Consider the following 17,460-nt stretch of genomic DNA (forward strand, 5'->3'; position numbering starts at 1 on the left):
ACTACAAGTTCCATTGGGAGCAGGGGCTCTGGGAGTCTTTTCTCCTTTCTGTGTGGCCTTTCAAAAAGGAATAGGAACATTTACTGGGATTTGCCTTCAATGAAGTATCTGAGTAAGGCTATTGGAATAGTTGGCTCTGCACTGAGTAAAGGAGAGATACAAGCCAAGAGCTTTAAATAAGGCAATGTTTGACATCAGGCTCCCTTAGTATAGCTGACTTTTCTGGTGTGGCTTATAGTTGGGAAATGGAGCTAAAAGCCATCAGAAATGACTTCTGATGGGAGTGGCCACACATGACTCTTTCAACCAGTCAAGAGAAATTCCCTTCATCCATATTAGGAGCATGAAGCTGAAATGCTCCCATCAGCACTCTAAAATTCTCTGAGGACCAGACTTTAAGCTATTACTCTGCAGCGTGGTAGCATGAAAGAAAGCTGCCACTTTCTACTTGTGTGACCCTGGTCCTAACCTCCCCATGCCTCAGTTTCCCCATTAGTAAAATGATGGGGTTGGACTCAGTGGTTTCCAATGTCTCTTCCAGCTCTGAATCTATGATCCTGTGATCTACTAAGGACTTACCTGATAGAGAGCACTATTCCAAAGTAATAGAGTATAATAATGGCAATAGACTAGACTTTTAGCCCCAAGTATTGTGAATTAGTAGGTTCCCCAAGGAAGCACTTATTACTTCATCAGTGCTCTTCCTCCCTTACATCCTGGGTGTCAGAAATAAGGGCCCAAAAAGCTAATATAGATTTGTTTTCTGCATTAGATCTTTACAACCAACCACTGCCTCGGCCAAAAGCCAATTTTAGAAGTGCTTTCTTCACTTTTACTAATTAGAACCAAGCAATTGTAAAGTGTACATAGACTTCTTAAATCTTGATTATTAACTTCTATCGACTTGTATATTCTGAGTTTTCTTCTGAGATAGAGAAATTCTAAATATTTAAATATCCAGCATTTCAAAGACTTAAAACTAGATAAACCGGAGCAACTACCAATAAATTCAGTCATTAAAGGGTAGCATGTAATTTTAGCATTTTCTCAGAGCTTTAAAAACTAACTAGCTATTTTAATTTCAGTGGAGTGGCACAAAAGGTTTTGGGACATTTGGCCTGAGCCCCAGCCCTGATTTCTTTTATGAGCCTTGGAGATGATTTTTTGCCTTGCTGATTATTTTAGGTTTTTGAAACTTAGACCTTCCTCCCTGCCTCTTGTCTATTTTGTTATCTGTTACCACCTTAACAGAGATAGGAGGTGAAACTTGTGATGATAGGATCACAAATTTGGAGCAGAAAGAGACTTTCAAGGCCATTGATTCTGACAAGCAAGGAAACAGACCCACGGAGATGAAATGATTTGTCTAACCAAGGTTAGACAAACCCAGGTCTTGAGACTCCAAAAACCAGAATGCTACCACCTTTAAAGCAATCAGTTTCCTAGTTTTGTGGGGGGTTAATGGTTTTTTTTTTTAAACCCTTAACTTCTGTGTTTTAACTTATAGGTGGAAGAGTAGTAAGGGTAGGCAATGGGGGTCAAGTGACTTGCCCAGGGTCACACAGCTGGGAAGTGTCTGAGGCCAGATTTGAACCTAGGACCTCCCGTCTTTAGGCCTGACTCTCAATCCACTGAGCTACTCAGCTGCCCAGGGTTAATGGTTTTTGTTTTGTGAAAGTTTAATTTGGGAAGGAAATAAAAAAGACTATTGGCAGAGAAGGTATGAACTGTCAATGGATTTCCATCACCCATTTCTACAGCTGGGTAACAATTTGTATTTGTCCAGGCACCTAGTCTCCCTTCATCTTCTTGGTATCATTTACTGTTCATGTCTCCAAATAACGCATTCTGGAGAACAGAAATAAATATGACTGGTGAGGCCTGTATCAGCAGAATCTACAGCTTGCTCTCAGCAATCTCAGGAGGTAACAAGCATGATGGGATCTCACAAACAAGCTCTAATTATAGGGAAACCAGCTGTAAATTACAGTGTTTTACAAATTAGTGAATCTCTAGCCCAGCTCATTAATAATACAGGCATCTGCACCAGAAGATGCTCTTTCTTCATTCATTTGGACTATGTACAATCATATTGAACATCCTCTTGTTCAGGAACTTGGCAGAGCAGAGCTCACCTTTTCAGGGCTCTCCCGCACGAATGCTGCTGCACTTAAAATTCTGCTGCTTTCAAGCTAAAATGCAGGGCTGTGGTTTTAAATGCAGGATGTATAATTATATTTTAATTGTTCCCTGTGAGAATCCAGGTGCCGGCATGCCTCCTTCTGTGGAAACCGAGCTCCGGCTCACTGACTGTCTCCTTCATCCTCCCCTGGTCACTGGCTGCCTCTCTGGCTGTTGTCACCTCCTTCCCCACCTCTAGGAATGGAGCAGCAGGGGCTGGTGGCGGGCTAGGGGGTCGCACAAACTTGTATTTCTTTATTCAGGGCTTACTTATAAGACTGTGCTGTCTAGGGACTTGGAGAGTGAGTGCCCTCTCAGGAAGACAGAAGCAGGCAACTGCAGAGTGGGAAGGAGAAGACTTTTCTACTTTTTAGGAATTTTTAATTTCTGTTAAGATCTCCGAATATGTCTGGATAAGCACTTTGTCTAGTAATACCAATTATCAAATAATAAATATAATGAATATTACAATAATATTGCTCACTAACTGTCGTCCCCCCCCACACACAAACACACTTTTCAGCTTTTTCTGTGTCTCTTGTCTTCCCCCATTCATTAGATCATAACTTCCCTGAGGGCAGGGACTGTCTTTTGCCCTTTTGGTATCCTCAGGCCTAGTGCCTGGCACATAGTAGGTCCTTACTAATTGTTTATTGACTTTTTATTGATGTTCACAGAGAAATCTTTTCAAAGAAAAGAGGCCAGCTTTATCATATCTTTGAGGAAGATGGGAATTCAGAAAATTGAGCCCTAGCTGCTGTGCCGATAATTTGCATTTGTTATTCCTATTGTTACAGTTATTGATAATTTGATTGACTAGACTTAAAGGAAGGTATTTGTGAAACTAGACTGATCACTGGCTGTACCCTCTTCCTCTCCTCCTTGTTCTCTCTAGCTAAAAGAAGTCTTCAGGAGACAGCTCGAGAAGGCAGAATCAGAAATAAAGAAAACAACAGCCATCATTGCTGAGTATAAACAGGTATAAACAGACCACCTTCTCTTCTCTTGACAGGGCATCAGAAACCCTCTCTTTTTCTTTCCATAAGACATTTTAAGTTTTTAAAATTAGATTGAGCAAACATCCATTCAGCTTCATTCAGCTAGCCCTTGGGAGATTCAGTTTGGTTAAGTCCTGGTTTCTGTTTTCATGGAGTTTAGGAGCTTATGTTTTGTGGTTCTTTCTGAGGTTTTAGGGAAGAGATCACTGGGGCAGGGGAGAATGCCTGGAATGAAAACAGAAGCTATCTCAATTCACAGCTATCTCCGGGGGGATGAGATGTGTGCTTTACTACAGCGGCCCATGCATGTCCACATTAGGCTGCTTCACTCCATCGGTATGCAGAATTGCCATTCATCTGATGGTTCATTTTGGAGTTTTTGTTTTTTCTTGGCAGGCACTTGAGTAACCAGAAAACCTAGAATTTTAGTTGCCTTTCGGTTTTTCTTTTTTGCATGATGCCACTGCCACCCCACTTTGTGCTCTTGGCTGTATTCAAAGTTGCAGCCTGTTCACATTATTTGACACCATCAGAGAAATGATTTCTGTCAGAATCCTCTTACTGGCAGGGCCTGGGTTCCGATCTTGAGCCGCTAAGGAATAGACAAAATTGTTTGCTGCTGGGACTTTATCCTTCTATTTGTCACAGTTTTGTTAGCAACATATTTAAGGGAAAACTCCACCTTTTCAAGTTGATATTTGCTCCATAAGACTCATTTGCCTTTTCTCTTTATTAATAAGAAGAATTTTTGTTTTATCCACAGAATTTGATACCATTATTTCATTTGTTTCATAATGGGCCCAGACAGAAGATACTAAGTAGTATAACCATTTTACTGCTGGAGCCTATCAACACCAATAGCCCTTTTCTGCCTCAAAAGCCTGAACTGCTGAGCAGTTGACTCATTGACTTGGGGACATCTCATTTCAGACCAGTTAACCTAAGGGTCATTTTTTCTTTTTGGCCTAATTCACTATATTTCTCCTCAAAGGACATTTTTGTGGTTCTGGACAAGGCAGCTTATCCAGTGCCGTAGCCAATCAGATTCCAGTCTGAACAGTAAGTTGAGGCTCAGGAGTATTAGCTGGTGGCTTGGTTCCGGGTTGAAACGAAGTCACTCATCAGCGAAGTGAGAAAACCAAATCGAGCTCTCATGTCAGATGGGTGCTCTCCATTCGGAGTGACCCGGGAGACATCTCCCTGCAAATGCCCAGCGGGGCGACGTCGGGTGACTCAGAGGACCAGCTCTGTAGTCGGATCACAGCATCCAAATTGGAATCTAAAGATCAAAGTTCAGATCCTGCCTCTGACCCCTTCTGGCTGTCCGACCAGGGACAAAACCCGAACTTCCCCTTGGTCAGCCTCAGTCTCCTCCTTTGTTAAATGAGGATAATGCCAGCACCTCCCCCCGGGTCAGGGTGAACTCAGAGGAGCTAAGCGCTTCCCAGACTCCCCCGTGTTGTGTGGAAGCCTTTGGCCGCGGCGCACAGTCTAGAAAGCTGACCTTTTCCAACAAGGAAACTCTCTTTCTCTCCTTTAGATCTGCTCCCAGCTGAGTACCAGACTAGAAAAACAGCAAGCGGCCAACAAGGAGGAACTGGAAGTTGTCAAAGTAAGAGAATGAACCATCTGGCACGCGCTTCCCGAGGGCGGGCAGCGGGCAGCGGTGGCGGAGGAGGAGGAGGAGGAGGAGGAGGAGGACCTCCGCCCCACGTGGCCCCATCCCCGAGCTCCCCCCCCCCTTCGGGGGCAGGGTCTGAGCGGGCTTATTCTCGGCTCCTGAGCCCCAGACTCTTACCTCCCGGCTGGGTGCTGCCCTTGGAAGGGCTGAGCTCCCGGGAGAGAAGCCCTTGGTCCCACCGCCACTTCCCTGGGGGCGGGCGGTGGGGAAACCGAGATGGAGCACATCCTTCCGAGACCCAAATCAGCCCCTCAGATTCTGCTTGTATACTGCCACCTCGTGGTCAGCTTTCTTATTTACGTGTTAAATTTACAAACCTTTCATGTAATGGGTGGGGGGAGCAAATTCTAACTAGAATTGGCATTTCCTCCTAAGGAGCTTTAAAACAGCTCTCCAGTGTAGATGCCACTGAAAGGGAGTGGGGTACAGAAATCCCCCAAATATTTTTTTATTCGGCTGTAGACGGCGGTTTTTATGTTCAGGTTTTTAAATATGTTGGGAATGGGTTATTTTTTACAAGTAGAATTAGTTTACATGATCAGGAACTGATTCTGATAATCCTCAAAAAACTGCTAATAGCCCCTTGTATTCCTCCATTCATCTCGGATTCTTTTTTTTTTTTTTTTTCGGGTCAGAGAGGGGAAACAGAAAAGCAGCCTCCTCTAGAACGGCTGCACTGAGTTCTGGCCTAGTTAGCCCGTGTGACCTCAAGGAGGTCCCTTAACCTTGCCAGGCCTGGTTTTTCTCATCTCTAAAGAGGTACTTGAGGATGCATCTCTCGTATTAAGGACTGGGAGGCTGGAGAACACACTCCTCTGAAGTCTTGATTCAGGAAGATTTCTAGGCAGCCTGGTGGCAGATAGAGTGCTGGGCCTGAAGTCAGGAAGACCTGAATTCAAATCCAGCTTCAGACCCTGGACATGTAATCTCTGTTTGCTTCAGATTCCTTCCCAATAAATTGTGAATAATAAACAGTACTTCCCTCCCAGGGTTGTCCTGAGGATCAAATAAGATGATTTTTGTAAAGCCCAGTGCTTACCCCATTTTAAAAAAAAAAATTAGAGCCCTTACCTTTGGGTCAAAGGCAGAAGAGCAGTAAGGGCTGGGCAATGGCAGGGGGTGGGGGGTGTAACACTGGGTGATTTGCCCAGTGTTACACACCTAGGAAGGGTCTGAGGCTAGATTTGAACCCAGAGGCTCCTGTCTCTAGGCCTGGCTCTCTCTACTGAACCACCTAGCTGCCCCTTCTTCCTCTTCTCTTGAAGGAGAATGCTATTAGTCTTAGATGCTTAGAATAGCATGTTGTCAGGTTCCAAGAAAATGCACTGGATGGTCTTGTAGACTTCTTCCAGGGCTGTTATTTTATATTTGAAATATAAGATAGACCCCCCCGTATGTCAGAGAAAGATCATGGTCCAGTAAGATTTGAACTAAATGGACTTTAAAGATGATCTAGTGCAATCCTCTAAATTTACAGATGGAAGAACTGAGGCTCAGAGCAAATACGGAGTCTGAGCGCAGACTTCCTAGCTCCAGATCCGCTCCTCCTCCCACTACATAGTGCCTGCGTGTGCAGGCAATCACTGTAAGCGAAGGACAGACACAGCAGCATTCTGGGGAGTGTGCCGTGCCCTGAACCCACATATAACTGCTTCTCTGCTCGGATGTTTCAGGGCAAGGTGATGGCGTGCAAGCACTGCAGTGAGATTTTCAATAAGGAAGGAGCCCTGAAGTTATCAGCCATAAGCCAAGAAAACCAGGGCATCGAGATGGACGATGAAAAGGACTCACTCAAGAAACAACTTCGGGAAATGGAGCTGGAATTGGCCCAGACCAAGCTGCAGCTGGTGGAGGCGAAATGTAAAATCCAGGTTGGTGCCGGGCGGAGGAATTTCAGGGCCACCGGCCCGTCCCAGTCTCACGCCAAGTGCTCAGCTCCTCTTGTCTCTTGAACACGAGCTTTGACTCCATCTCTTTTAAACAGCTAAGAAAGGAGCAGGCAGTTGTCATTATTTATCAGTCCTAGTTGGTTGCCTCGTCATGTGTTGGAGACCAACCTGAGCTGTTGAAAATTATATTCCTATCAGGCTGGACCCTTTAATGGACTCTGTATCTCTCTCTCTCTCTCTCTCTCTGTCTCTCTCTCTCTCTCTCTCTCTCTCTCTCTCTCTAACCCTTACCTTTTGCCTTGGAGCCAATACTGTATATTGGCTCCAAGGCAGAAGAATGGTAAGGGAAGGCAATGGAGGTCAAGTGACTTGCCCAGGGTCACACAGCTGGGAAGTGTCTGAGGCCAGATTTGAACCTAGGACCTCCTATCTCTAGGCCTGGCTCTCAATCCACTGAGCTACCCAGCTGCCCTCCTCTGTATGTTTCTTGGTAAAGGACTAGTTGGTCTGGCTAAAAGCAGAAAGACTCGTTGCCACAGTGGCCACAAAATAGTGAATTTTTTAGTCATGGCATCTCACAGAGACCACATGCTGTAGATGATCAAATCACAGATCCTTGGTTTGCTTAGATAGCTAGGTAGGTGGATGGATAGATGGACAGATGTATGGACAGACGTATGTCTTACTAAAATGAATTAAACATTCTAAAAATGGCAGAACTGTTAAAGACTTAATTCAAGTTTTCTTCTCTCTGGTCACCCATCTCAAGCACCTTTTGAAATAGTCTTACAAAATTCTCTTCAACATAATCTCTTCTTATATTAATGTAAATTAATGTCCTTTAGGGAAAATTCCCTCCATGGTGACACTTATGTGTACTAGTGAGGATGGTGGTGGATCACTTGATCTCAAGAGTTCTAAGCTGCAGTAGACTAAAGCTGATCCAGTGTATGTCCAAAATCCCATAGCAATAAGGTGATCCTTTAGGATTGGAGACCCACCAAGCTGCCTGAGGAGGGGCAAACCAGCCCAGGTTGTGCATGGAGCAGGTCGGAGCTCCCATGCCACTCAGCAGCGGGATCAGGTCCATGAATGTTTGTTGCACTTCCATCATGGACATGAAGGAAGGAAGGAAGGAAGGAGGGAGCATGAGCGAATAGGAAGAAAGGGAAGGAGGGAAAGAAAGAACAAGTGAACAGCGAAAAAGGAAAAGAGAGGAAGAAAGATAAAAAGAAAATCCCCTGTCCTTTGACTTTTAAAGTTAGTGTCCTATTTCTCTAAAGAGACAAAGCATCACTTTTAAGCTTTGTACCCCCATCCCCAGGCTCTGTAGTGCCTGAAGCCTAGTCCTTTGTATTCATTTATCCAGGAATTTTGAACAATTTGCTCCACAACCACTTATTAAGCCCCTTTGCTGCCCAAAGTACCTTGGATGGCCTTGTTTCCCCCTCTCCTGTCATGACTTGGACCTCAAGGTTTCTGTCTCTCTAAAGATGCTCCTGCTTTAATCAGTGTCAAGTATTGTAAATGGGTTTCACCCCACAGTGGGCAAAGCTCTGGCATCTGTTGCCCAAATTTCTCCATCCCCTTTTATCAGTGACTGTGTGTGTGTTGCACTAGTGCCACACAAAACAGCGAAATATGAACTGGCATTGCTTAGGCCTCTGTTCTAGGGTTGGAGAGATACCGTTTTAAGTGCCTGAGGTAAGAAACTTCCCCTTTTTTATTTTGTTCAGCACCTAGCATACATAGTCTGGAGAGTTAGAACCTCATAAATCTATTACCATAATGAAATATATTACAGCTCTCAAATGTCAACCTAACATCGTATCAGAGAATTCAACCTAAATCTAAATTAATGCTACAAATTCAAAAGAGAAAACGCTTCTCTGGAAAACAAAACAAAAACAAAACTCTTCTCTGGAAAACAAAACAAAAACAAAACTCTTCTATTTCATCCCTCCCTCCCTTCCATATTGAATCTCTATTTTGTTCATGATGGAAGTGCAGCACACTTCTCTTTAGCTCCACCACCTTTTCCTAGAACAAGACGATTGTCTTAGAATGTTGGGAGCAGTAAAGGACTTTGAAGAAGTCTGCATCGGCATCCTTCTTTTCCAGTTGAGGATGCTGATGGCCAGTTAGATGGCCAGCTAGTGGTCCAAATCAAAGTTTGACTCCCAGTCCAACACACTTTTCCCCAGACCATATTAAAGCCCATTTAAACCTAGGAAGTGATTGCTCCATTTTTCCTCCTTCCTCTCACTGCCCAGTTTCTTGAAGGATGTTGTCTGTCCTCATTGCCTTCATCTCTAGTCAATGTAATTTACTGCTGGTATCAGACTATCCTTGGTGGTCTAGAAATAGCTAAATAGCTTCTATGGGATAGGTTTCATATGCAGAGAAAAATCCTGTAATCAGGTGATTGTCTTTCTTTCTTTCTTTCTTTAGGAGCTTGAACACCAGAGAGGAGCCCTCATGAATGAAATTCAAGCTGCAAAAAACTCTTGGTTTAGCAAAACCCTGAACTCTATCAAAACAGCCACAGGCACACAGCCACCCCAGCAGCCTCAGCCATCCCAGCCACCCAAAGAGAGCACGTAGTTCCTGCCATATTCCATGCACAAGAATACAACCAATCAAGCAACTGAAGCCCTAGCAGATTGTCCCAGTGTCTCTCTGAGGGAAACTAAGGAAAGCCAGAGGGCAAGCCTCGAACTGAAATCCTTCAGCATCTCTCATTCATCTGGTGTGACGCTTTTCAAAGGAAAGTTATTTAGAGTCCTGTTTTATGTTGAATATCTATTTTCCACCTTCCTCACTGAAAACCACCATCAGCCTTTTTACACCTTATTTTATTATAGCTAGATGTTAAGTTGGAAATAAATAATTCAGAGCTAAATGTTTTATTTAGAACTAATTATTCCTAATTATTTTATATCTTGCATAAAACAGTAGATTTTTTTTTTCTGTTTCCAGGTTGACAATGGTGGGAGATGGGGTATCAGTCAGGGAAGGAAAGAGATTGAAATTTAATCCTTGATCATTTTCAGGACTTAAAATGAAGCACATTGTAGGGGCCGGCCATGACCACTGTCTAGGTCTTCTCCTAGACGTGATCCTAGTAGTTTACAAGAGGGATGGTAACATCCTATAGAGAAGCACTTTGCTTTTGAAAGAAGAATGACCACAGACCAATCTCCTGAAAGGATTCATTAAAAAAAGTTTTTGGTTTTTTTTCTGCTGGGTTTATTTGGAAATGAGCGCCTTCCATAGATATTGGATATTCCAGAGGCTCTCATATCCTTTGTTTTCTGGCATGCCCACTAGAGCAAGGGAACTGGGGTTTCAGTAAACTTAAATAAAGCCCATATCACCTTGCCCTCAGTTCCTTTAAGAGCTCCAACCATGAATCTCAAGAGTCTGCCTGTGTGCATGGCCTCAAGTGTGACAGTCTAGTGGAAGTGTAGTGCAAAGGGTATTTTGTGAGCGGTAGCTTTAGAAGAGTCACCAGAGCACCTAGAAGTACCCAGGTTCAACTGCTGGGCTGAGTAGGGAATCAGAACTAATGAAAGAAAAGTAAGTAGAAGAACAGGACAAGTGAATGCATATTCCATTTAGTTTTGATGGCACTTGCTAAGGAAACACTAATTTTGTGTTTAAGATATGGAAATGGGAAGTAAAGGCCAACTCTGAAACCTTTTAGTCCTATGCTGTGTAACTCTTCCTGATTTCTGTAACTCTGAAAATGTGCCCTTTTTATCCCAAAGATGGAGAGGTGCAAAGGCATTTGTAGCATTTTTTGATTGAATATAAAATGTTTATAGAAATACTTATTTCATTGAAAGGTAAAACTATTGTTTAAAATTTGATGGAAATGTTTTAAAATTATATTTAACATGTCTATATAAAAAGGCCTTTGCCAGGAATTTTTCCAGACAAGGCCCAACAGGTTAGTTGTTTATTAGATTTTCCATTTTCTTACCTGTTCAGCAGTAAAGGGGTCCTCTGGACCTATTTGCTTTCGACCCAAATTAATTCTTCCATCAGGTCTGTACAATAGAGTTGAATAATATTCTTCATTGGCTTCATTGTCAAGCATCTTGTTTGCAAAGGATCTGAAGCTGTAGTGCCAGTGGGACTCTTATTTGTGCCATATTTTACTTTCAGAAGATTAAGCAGAAATCAAATGATAGTTTCATCCTGAAGAATTTACTGAAATTCAGTCGTAGGAAATGTCTTGCCTACCTACCCTAAAAGGAAGTTTTAATCCTAAAAAAATAATGTATCCCTCAACTGTAACCATTTACAAAAAACTCATTGTTTACCTAAGATTTAATTCTTCAGATCCAACTCAAATAGGGCTCCTTCAAAGAAGGATGGTTTTACCTGACATTTTTCATGAAAAATATTTATCAAGAAAGGAAAACCATGTAAAACACTGTAAATTGTGAAAGCTATTCTAGCCACTGTTAGTGGCCCTTCACATTTTGAGTAATAAGAACCTTTTTGGTAAATTGAACTTATAAACTTTGAATGTATTAACTTGTAACGTGATGGTCATACTATCTAATTCATCAGTGTGTCAGCTTTGACTTGAGTATTGCCTATATAATTTGGTTTTTAAAGTATGTACTCTTCTTCAAAGTATAACAATAATGGCTAGAAAATGCTCTGTATAAAGTGGCACCTTTTAACTTAATGCATTAACTTCCATTAAATATCTAGTCAGATCTGTTGAATTTATCTGGCATTTCTGCTTTGAGTCCCATAACTCCATCACCTTGATATTCAGCCTTCTGAATGAAATTGCCAGCTGAGTGGAGGACGCTCATTTCTTCTGGAGTCTGATTCCATGGAGCTCCCCTATTGCCTTCCACTTCTCAGAACCAGCAGAATTGGGCTTGCATTGTAAGGTTTTCCTTAGTTGAGAAGTAAAAATAAAGTTGTTGTGTTGCTGCCCACTCAGACTTGGGCAGTAGTTTTGTAGATGCTTCCAGAATAGTCATGTGGACCATGTTTAATCTCAAGAGATTCCTCATTCCCCACTGTCTCCATTCTTCCTCCCTCCCAAAAAATTCAAGTCCTCCCATCTAAACTGAAATTTGGACTCAGCTGGCCAGTCTTGAGGTTCAGTTGACTTTTTGGATCCCAAAATGGGTATGTAGAACTTGATATTAGAAGTTATATTTTGATTACATTAATAGAGTTTATGTAGAAGTGAGTGAATATTAAAATTTTACATAATTTTTGTTATTTTTTCTGACAAGAACAGCACTTTAATTTTAAATAAAATGAATGCAACTCAATGTATATTTGATGGAGAAAAAAAACATATCTTACATGTTGTACAAATTTAGAAATTGTTGTCTTGTTTTGAAAGGAAAGTTAAGACATTTCAGAATTCCGTTTAGTGCTTTCAGTGACTTTCTGTCAACAGTGCTGAGTTGCTTCCTCTCCTATCCAGTGCCAACAGTGATGCATGGCACGGCCTGCCGTGCCCCTTTAGTCTGTCCCAGGCTGAAGTATGTATTTGCCACCAGCAGCAGGAACCATGCAAGATTTAGAAAGGACCAAAGTTTGATACATAAGACGTAATGTTCATCTCCTGTGTTGGAATATCACTCTCAACTTTATGACCAAGAGACAAATGAAGCTTTGAAAAGATCTACATTCCAGAGAGGGCAGGGACAGCTTCGTTTTCATCTTTGTGTCTCTGGTACCTAGCACAGTGCCCAGACTGTGGGAGGACCTTAATAAATTCTTGTTGAGTAACTGATTGATGTCAGTTAATTTTAGAGAATTATGTAAACTGCCCTTCTTTTCACTTGGATTCTTTTCTGGAACCAAGCAAAAAACAATCAAGCAACCTGAAAATTCTTACACATAATGGAGTGTTTTTCTGACATGGTTGTTTAATCTTAATTCAATTTTCTTTTCCTAAAATGCACAGTGCAGAACAAATCCCCTCCAAAATCCAGTGTTTACAACATTTTGAAAAATGATTCCTTTCTTTGAAACTATTTCTGAATTCCACTTCTTTTATGTATGAAATTAAGTGTGCTATTTACTTTTTTTCTAATTCAAAGATATTTTATTTTCCACGATTACATGTAATAATTTTTAATGTACACTTCCCAAAATCACAAGATCTAAACTGTCTCCCTCCCTTTCTTCCCTCACCCAGATTGGAGATGGTATGCAATTTGATCTGGGCCATATGTGTATTATCATGCAAAACATACTTCCATATTGGTCATTGTTGTAAGAAGGTGTGCTATTTATTAAATTAGTTTATATACATGTCTTAAAATTTTTATTTCTTTGAAGTTTCTCATTTTTTTTAGAGGTCAGAGAAAACAAAGCTGAATTCAGTAGTGCATATGTTTTAATTGCTTCCTATAATCTGGAACCATCTCATAAGTAGTTCTATTTAGCTAGACTATTTTGATTTAGAGATCTTAATTAACCTTCCTCAAGTGCTTACAGAAAAATCGGTAGATGTACCAGTTAGGAATATATCCTAATTTGCAAGGCAACCAATACATCTCTTCATCTTCCCTACTATTAAATCAACAGTCCTTTTCCAGTGGTTTGGGCTAACTTTTCATATTAGAATCATCTTTTTGCTGAAGTCACTAACAATCAATAGGGTGTTACCTTCTCTTATTATATTTCTCCAACTTTTTGAATGTTTCCCCATATAGACGTTTCGATTTCTCTTCCTCTCTTACTTTATTTGTTTAAAAACACTCTATTAGGAAATAATAGCCTCATGGCTTAATTTCTTAGAATGAAAGAAAATATGTAAAACCAGAATGACTCAACTTTTGGCCCTGAAAGTCCAATAAGCCATATATTAAGATGCTTAGAATATTAGAAGAGAGAGTCAGAATAAGAATTACAAATGTAACTTTGTGAGAGGCACACTTTGTTGTAAAATCTCAAGTTTTCTTAGGTTAGGTTAATTACTGATTGATCTACTACGTTCATCAAACACGACGTAGATCAATTGTGTGATTCTAGTGTTTTATCACCTTACTTGCTTTTCTTCTCTAGAAAACAGTCTCTTTGATCAATGATCAAGAAAGATGATCACTCTCTACTCTTACTGATTTTGTCATTTGGTCATTTTTCAGTCATGTCAGACTTTTTTGACCCCATTTGGGGTTTTCTTGGCAGAGATCCAGGAGAGGTTTGCCATTTGCTTCTCCTTTTTACAGATCAGGAAATTAGGCAAAAAAAGGTTAAGTGACTTACCATGGGGACACCCAGCTAGTTAGTGTCTGAGGCCAGATTTAAATTCAGGGAAACAGATGAGTCATCTTGACTCCAGACCTGGCCCTTTATCATCTGTGCAACCTCATTTCCCTTTGATAAGCTTAAATAAGATTCCAAATAGCATATTTTTCTTGTTTCATCTCCAGAAAAAATAGGCAACCTTCAGTAATCTGGAGATTAAGATAGACTTCCTGAGCAGTTAAATTTCAAAGGTGTATCATGCCCATGGAATATGTGTCCACACACATACCTAGATGTTCCTACATATCAAGGCATGAAGGAATCCAAGACAACATCAGAAAACAACACGGTGCCCAATCTCACTTCTCTGTTAACTCTTCTTCCTTTCTCTGGTTGCCACGTTCATGTCTCTTGGGCTAAAGTTGTGACAGAACTCCTCCTGAAGTGAGGGTCTTCTTTTTCCTTCACACAGGTAGCCACAGAATACTGCAGTGGATACTTTCTATGGAATATCTTCAACTGTACCAAAGCCATTAAGCTGGGGAAGTAACTATGTAGAAAGTGCTGTGCTTGAAAAGTTAGGATTTGAAAATCAGACATATATAGAGTCATTTCATATACAACAGCTGTGTGTGAGGGGTTTTCCTTTCCCAGTCTGAGGTCGGGTAAATTTCCTCAGATAAAGAACTAAGGTTTAGCTCATCACCAAGGGAATCTGTTAGTAAAACAGAACCATTAATGACGTATCCATATTTTCCTTAATTTGTACTACAGATTTTTCTGGAAGGTTTTATTAGGAATGTTTTCATCTGTAAAATAAGTTGGGTAGGAAATTTTTCCAGAAATTTCCTTTTTTTCCAGTGGAAATTATTGAATGTGTAAAGGGTTTCAGTGCATGTAATTTGGAGAAAACTATATATTAGTCACAGACTAATAAATATAAATTGAATTTTAAATAACACAACATTGAAAGACTAGTGTCATCAAAGCAGAGGACTGATGCTGGAGGTGGTCCCAGAATCCAAGATATCTTAATAGCATTTTGCACCAGTTTTTCTATTTTTAGTATTTTACATAATTCATGGATCTTGTAGTCTAAATGAGGGGAAAAAAATGATTTCCTTCTCAGCCCACCCTTCTTTTTTTTTTTTTTCTGATACCTGTCTTTGTACTGCCCAGGAAGTAAAAGAAATCACCTTTGTGCTAATAATTGCTTTCCTGTACTGTTCCTATGACTCATTCAAACCTCTTAAGAAAATTTCTTAAACAAATGAGTTGACTGATATTCCCCTCTCTTCCCTCCAAGTGCAAACCCTATAAAGGCTAGAAGAAGAATCCTGCTGATCATATTGTTCCCCAAATCACTGACCACTGACAATTAGACATTTTCCATAAATCCATGTATTATGTATGGTACAATTAGTGTAAATGCTTGCTATGAAAAGTGCGATTTATTGTACATTGTCTCAACAAATGTTTACTTTTCTAATTGTTAAGGACTTGTTTGGAGGGTATCTTGTTTTCATTGTGTAAATGATTGATTTCTTGTAAAATAAAAAGAAATACAAAGGAAATGGCCACCAGGAGCCTATTGTTATAAGTTGTTGATGTTCTCCACCCCGACATCTTCCTCCTCCCCCTCTCCCCCCAACTGGACCCTAGGCTGGTCTGGGAAAGGCTTTGGTCCTCAGATGTGGGCCTGCTTTGCTGCTGATGTTTCGCTTCAGGGGGAGTGCAGAGTCCATATAGTGCATGGCCCTGGCCCTCTCATTTCCCTTGGGGGTGGTATGGGCTGTTAGCTCTTGTCTCTCTACAGCTATCCAGGTCCAGGCTCTCCTTTCTCAGAGCTTCAGGCTTATATCACTAGCTGCCTACCAGACATTTTAAGTTAGGTTTCCTGAAACCCAAATAAAGGCATCCATTTTTTTCCTATAACCTCCCCCCTTTCAAAATTCAATATTTCTGTCAAAGGCAAACCACTGCACTTGTAAGATCCTCCAATGGTAAACTTCTGTTAGGACAAAACATCTTTTATCTGTGAATAATATTGAATTAAGAAATAATTTGACCCCCTCTCCCCCACTCCCCCAAGGAAAGGCTGAAACAGTAGGATTTTAAGGTCAGGATGAAGCAGCTTTTCCAACGGGCTATGAAAATGGGTCGGAAACTTTTGTTTAGATCTAAAAAGGATTATAGGATTAAGAACAAGGCTGGGAGCCACAGTGAACCCTGATTAAGAAGGTGCTCGGCTATCCTCTTGGACTGCCCACAGCCACATGGTAGGGGGGAAGAGTGTGTGGGTATCCTCCTTAGACCCGCTCTTCCTGTGATGAAGTCATGAGAGATGAGCTGGGGTGCCGAGTCCACTCATCAGTAGCTATTTACTAATCAGAGATGTCTTGGGGGTGCTGAGGGGAGGGGCTGAGGAGTGACCTCAAAAATAAGACTCAGGCCAGCAGAGTTTGCTCTCTTTGACATCTGATTGGATGGCGGAAGGAGTCAGCTGGCCAGTTAAGATTGTCTTGAGTAGTCAAGTAATAAATTAACTTAAAACAGTAATAAATACTGCCTCAAGAATTTTCAGTCGTCACATATCCCAAACTCACTCTTGCCGTCACTGTACACCTACGTTTCAAAGCAGTTCCTGAATCCTGCCATATATATCTATACCTTCATTCTCTTCGTTCACACAGCAACTATTTGCTTACTTCAAGTGTCCTCATTGGCCTTCCTGCCTTCTCTCCACCACTCTAGGGCCAAGGTCTCATGGCCAAACCTGAATTCAGCTCTTCCTGACTCCAGCGCTCTCTCCACATATACCAATGACAGCAAACCTTTTAGAGAAGGGGTGTCCTGCCCCCTCACCCAGACTGGGGGTGGGGAATGCTCTGCCCCCCTTAGCCCACTTGGGGAGGGAGGAGGAAGCACTCCCATTGGGCTGCTGGGTGGAGGGGATGAAATGGCGAATGTCCCGGGGTGTAGTGAGAGGGGCAGCGGAGTGGCCCCAGGCTCAGCTCTCCCCTCCTGCTCTCCTGCCTGTGAGCCGCTCCCCTTATTCCCTGTGAGCTCCTATCGGGCTGCTGGGCAGAGGCAACCACGAGCCTCCAGAGAGGGCTCACCCTGGCCACCAGCCCGCCATCACGCACTGCTACCACCTGGCTGCCTTATGGGTATGACTAAAAGCTCGGCGCTCAGTAGACTCGGTGACAGTTACCGTCAGGTTCCCACCTGGCCTTCCCACATTTCCATCTTTCTTATAACTGATTCCTGACTTAGACCATCTAGCTACACTGCCGAATTTCCTTCATCACCTCCAATGGCTTCCCACCTCATCTCCGGGCCTTTGGCGATAGTGCCCATGCTGTCCCCTAACTCTTGGTTCGGACATTAAGCAGCCACTGTAGCAGAATTTGAACCGCAGTCCCTAACTCCAAATCTAGAATTCATTCCCTTGCACCACCCTCCCTTC

The 17,460-nt window shown here is 41.9% G+C and overlaps 1 protein-coding gene across 8 annotated transcripts in view; it reads left to right on the plus strand.

The window, feature by feature from the left end:
- RABGAP1L (RAB GTPase activating protein 1 like) overlaps positions 1–9,636 on the plus strand; it is a 605,798-nt gene extending 596,162 nt beyond the window's left edge. For 5 of the 8 annotated variants that reach the window (XM_044674101.1, XM_044674100.1, XM_044674103.1 and 2 more), the window contains 4 exons: positions 3,077–3,160; positions 4,720–4,791; positions 6,534–6,731; positions 9,201–9,636. In XM_044674101.1, the coding sequence (XP_044530036.1) occupies positions 3,077–3,160; positions 4,720–4,791; positions 6,534–6,731; positions 9,201–9,353 (507 nt within the window). In that variant the 3' untranslated portion in view covers positions 9,354–9,636. The remainder of the gene's footprint in view (positions 1–3,076; positions 3,161–4,719; positions 4,792–6,533; positions 6,732–9,200) is intronic. The other 3 variants (XM_044674102.1, XM_044674106.1, XM_044674108.1) reach the window with 1 other exon arrangement.
- Positions 9,637–17,460: the final 7,824 nt, after the last annotated feature.

The sequence above is a fragment of the Gracilinanus agilis genome, chromosome 4 (assembly GCF_016433145.1).
Source record: "Gracilinanus agilis isolate LMUSP501 chromosome 4, AgileGrace, whole genome shotgun sequence".
In the NCBI taxonomy this organism is placed as follows: domain Eukaryota; kingdom Metazoa; phylum Chordata; class Mammalia; order Didelphimorphia; family Didelphidae; genus Gracilinanus; species Gracilinanus agilis.